Below are 3,267 nucleotides of genomic sequence, written 5' to 3'. Positions count from 1 at the left end.
TCAATATGTAAGAGCTAGCCAATAAGAGGCTGGAACTAATGGGTCAGGCAGTGATTAAAAGAATACAGTTTCCGTGTAATTATTTCGGGTATAAAGCTAGCCATGTGGGCGGCCGGGCGCCTGGGACTCAGCCCTGCCGCTCTTATTTCAACATAACACCATCACCGGGGAGGTAGAGGTGGTAAAATCAGGAGTTCTAGGTCATTCGTGGCTATACGGTGAATGTGACACCAGCATGGGCTGCATACCCAGGAAAAACTCCCACTCCCTGAAGACCTTATCAGAAATAAAGAAGAATAAGACGGGCGATGGTGGCGCACGCCTTTAATCCCAGCACTCGGGAGGCAGAGGCAGGCAGATCTCTGTGAGTTCGAGACCAGCCTGGTCTACAGAGTTCCAGGACAGGCTCCAAAGCCACAGAGAAACCCTGTCTCAAAAAAAACAAAAAAAAAAGAAAAAAAAGAAAAAAAAGAAATAAAGAAGAATAAAGATTAAGGAAACTGCTTTATTTTATTTTGGTTATTTGAGACAGGGTTTCTCTGTATAAACAGCTCTGGCTGTCCTGGAACTTGCTCTGTAGACCAGGCTGGCCTCCATCTCACAGAGATCTGCCTGCAAAGAATAAAGGCATGCCCCACCACCACCCGATTCTGATACTACTCTTAATTACAGGGATTTATTATAGGACCTAATGTGGAAAACTTAAAAACTCTATGAGCCACCCAATAGCCATAGGAAGCAAGTACGTCCGGAGGTACTGGGTTTAATGTCCAGAACCAAAGAAGGGGAGAGAGGGAGGCAGGGAGAGCTGAAGAGTCAGAGCACAAGGCTTGCACTATCAAGGACAACTGATACAGAAAACAGCTGAGGGTCTTGCCCTCACGCAGGGTCTGGGATACCCAAGTGGCTAGAGGCCTAAGAGTAAAAACTGAAGCAGCTAACTGGAGCATGCTTTAATTAAAGCAGCGCAGAGGGCTTTTAAGTCTGGGGTATATGTGACCCCTGCTGAAACAACAAGCTTTAACCCTTGCCCCTAGCCCTGTCACAGAGAGGAGAGGCGGAGCCGGGATGGGGTGGAGGTGAAGAAATGGTCTTGAGCAGAAGCTGATTGGTTGGAGGACGGGAGGCAGAAGAGAGCTCCAGGCTAACCGACAGCTCCCGGCTGAGACCAGCTGGCTGCTGTCTGAACCCTGCCTGGGAGCTCCGAGCATTTCTTCTGCCCCTCACTCCCAGATTTTTGAGACCTGAGCTGCAGGCCCTTACTGTGATCCTGCAGAACGGAAGTGGATTTTGTCTTTACTCTTTGATTTTTGACAGAGAGGATCTGGATGGCTTCCACGCGGATCCGAGAGGCCAGGGAGACAGATTGTGGAGACATTCTGAGGATGATACGGGTGAAGACTGCTGGCTAGAAAACGGAGTGCCCTGGGGCTGGGAGCAGCGTGGTCGAAAGGGGAGAGTTAGAAACGGGACCTGTCCCTTTGGACGCTGCTCTCAGAGCGGCAGGGCCTCCTTCCTACCCTAATGCTGTCTTGGTTCTCCGGTTGTAGGAACTGGCCGAGTATGAGAAACTTTCCCATCAGGTGAAGATCAGTGAAGAAGGTGGGGTTTGCACCTGGGTCCTGATGCTGGGGTGGAAGCAAAGGGCGAACTCTTGGGTGGTAACTACAGGGCTGGGCATTGATTCCCGCTCTCCTTTCTGCCCCTTTGTCACACCCCCAACCTCTACAGCCCTGAGAGCAGATGGCTTTGGAGAGAACCCTTTCTTTCACTGTTTGGTGGCAGAGATTGTTCCAGCACCTGGGGAGCTCCAAGGTAAGGGACCCTCCAGGCATCCTCAGAGTTTTCCGTCGCAGAGGTCTTACCCTTCTCTCTCCTTTTCAGGGCCCAGTGTGGTGGGCTTTGGGCTATACTACTTCATCTACAGCACATGGACTGGAAGAAACGTTTATCTGGAAGACATCTATGTGATGCCACAGTATCGGGGTACTACTAGCAGAGGCTAAGGGTGGATACAAAGTACCCATAGACCCACTGAGCAGTCCTCAAGCCCATCCCCTTCCCTGTCCCCTGTATCAGCCTTTGATACTCCTTCAACTCTAATAATAGTCCCCCCCCCCTTTTTCCATTACAGGTCAAGGGATTGGTACCAAAATAATCAAAAAGGTGGCTGAGGTAAGCAAAGGGGTAGGGGTTACAATCTAGTGCCTTCCCCAAGAGATAACCAATTGGCCAAACAAACCAACCCACCAAGAATGTATAGGGGCCGAGGTTGAATGAGGAGATAAGAAAGGTTCTTCTTTTGGTATTTTGAGATGGGGTTGTTTGTGTAGTCCTGGCTGTTCTAGAACTTGCTCTATACACCAAGATGGCTTCAAACTCAAGAGATCCTCTTGCTTCTGCCTCCCAAGTGCTGCGATTAAAAGTGTGTGCCAGGGGCTGGAGAGATGGCTCAGTGGTTAAGAGCATTGCCTGCTCTTCCAAAGGTCCTGAGTTCAATTCCCAGCAACCACATGGTGGCTCACAACCATCTGTAATGAGGTCTGGTGCCCTCTTCTGGCCTTCATGCACACACACAGAAAGAATATTGCATACATAATAAATAAATAAATATTTAAAAATAAATAAATAAAAGTGTGTGCCACCATCGCCACCACCCGGTAATTCTTCTTTTGTGAACTCGGGGCAGTAAGTAGTGTCTTCTCCTACAGGAAGCCCTACACAAGGGGTGCTCCCAGTTCCGCCTGGCAGTTCTGGACTGGAACAAGAAGGCCATTGACTTGTACAAGTCTCTGGGTGCTCAAGATCTGACTGGAGCAGAAGGCTGGCATTTCTTCCGATTTGAACAAGAGGCAATGAGGGTGTTGGCAGGATGATGACATCATCCCCTGGGGAGTTCAATTTATTGCTACTCATTTGGGGATATCCTATCAAGTTTTCCTAAGGCTATATTCACAGACACTGACCTAGACTGCACTGAGGTGCAGAAAGAGTGGAAACAAGGGAGGAGTCTTGTTAAGAATAAAGAATAAAATACTTCATTTGCCCTGGTGTGGTATTGGGTAGAGGGATTGATGAAAGGACGCGGTGCAGCCACTTTGAAACTCTTCTTCTGTTTTCAGGCTGGGTAATATTCCTTTGATGGGGGCTGGGATAGCAGGGAGCCAGGAGTACTGGATGCCCCAGGTCTTAGCTCTACCCTGTGATTCTAAAAAGAGAACAAGGGACTGGAGTGGTTAAAAGCCCTGGCTGGTCTTCACAGGACCC

The 3,267-nt window shown here is 49.1% G+C and overlaps 1 protein-coding gene across 1 annotated transcript; it reads left to right on the top strand.

Moving 5' to 3' along the window:
* Positions 1-1,121: 1,121 nt before the first annotated feature.
* On the top strand, positions 1,122-3,041 carry Sat2 (spermidine/spermine N1-acetyltransferase family member 2). The gene is made up of 6 exons (XM_005349775.3): positions 1,122-1,394; positions 1,551-1,602; positions 1,732-1,815; positions 1,885-1,986; positions 2,135-2,175; positions 2,712-3,041. The coding sequence occupies exons 1-6, from the start codon at positions 1,329-1,331 to the stop codon at positions 2,874-2,876; spliced, it is 510 nt and encodes a 169-aa protein (XP_005349832.1). The 5' UTR covers positions 1,122-1,328; the 3' UTR covers positions 2,877-3,041.
* Positions 3,042-3,267: the final 226 nt, after the last annotated feature.

This window comes from Microtus ochrogaster, chromosome 7 (assembly GCF_000317375.1).
Source record: "Microtus ochrogaster isolate Prairie Vole_2 chromosome 7, MicOch1.0, whole genome shotgun sequence".
NCBI classification, from domain to species: domain Eukaryota; kingdom Metazoa; phylum Chordata; class Mammalia; order Rodentia; family Cricetidae; genus Microtus; species Microtus ochrogaster.
The sequence above is the reverse complement of the archived record's forward strand: the minus strand, read 5'-3'. Positions and strand labels throughout refer to the sequence as shown.

Bases quoted from the DNA above. Each gene is read 5' to 3' on its own strand.
- Sat2 (XM_005349775.3), top strand. From the start codon at position 1,329: ATGGCTTCCACGCGGATCCGAGAGGCCAGGGAGACAGATTGTGGAGAC. The intron at 1,603-1,731 runs GTGGGGTTTGCA...CAACCTCTACAG, and splicing joins GGTGAAGATCAGTGAAGAAG to CCCTGAGAGCAGATGGCTTT. The intron at 1,987-2,134 runs GTACTACTAGCA...TTTCCATTACAG, and splicing joins TGTGATGCCACAGTATCGGG to GTCAAGGGATTGGTACCAAA.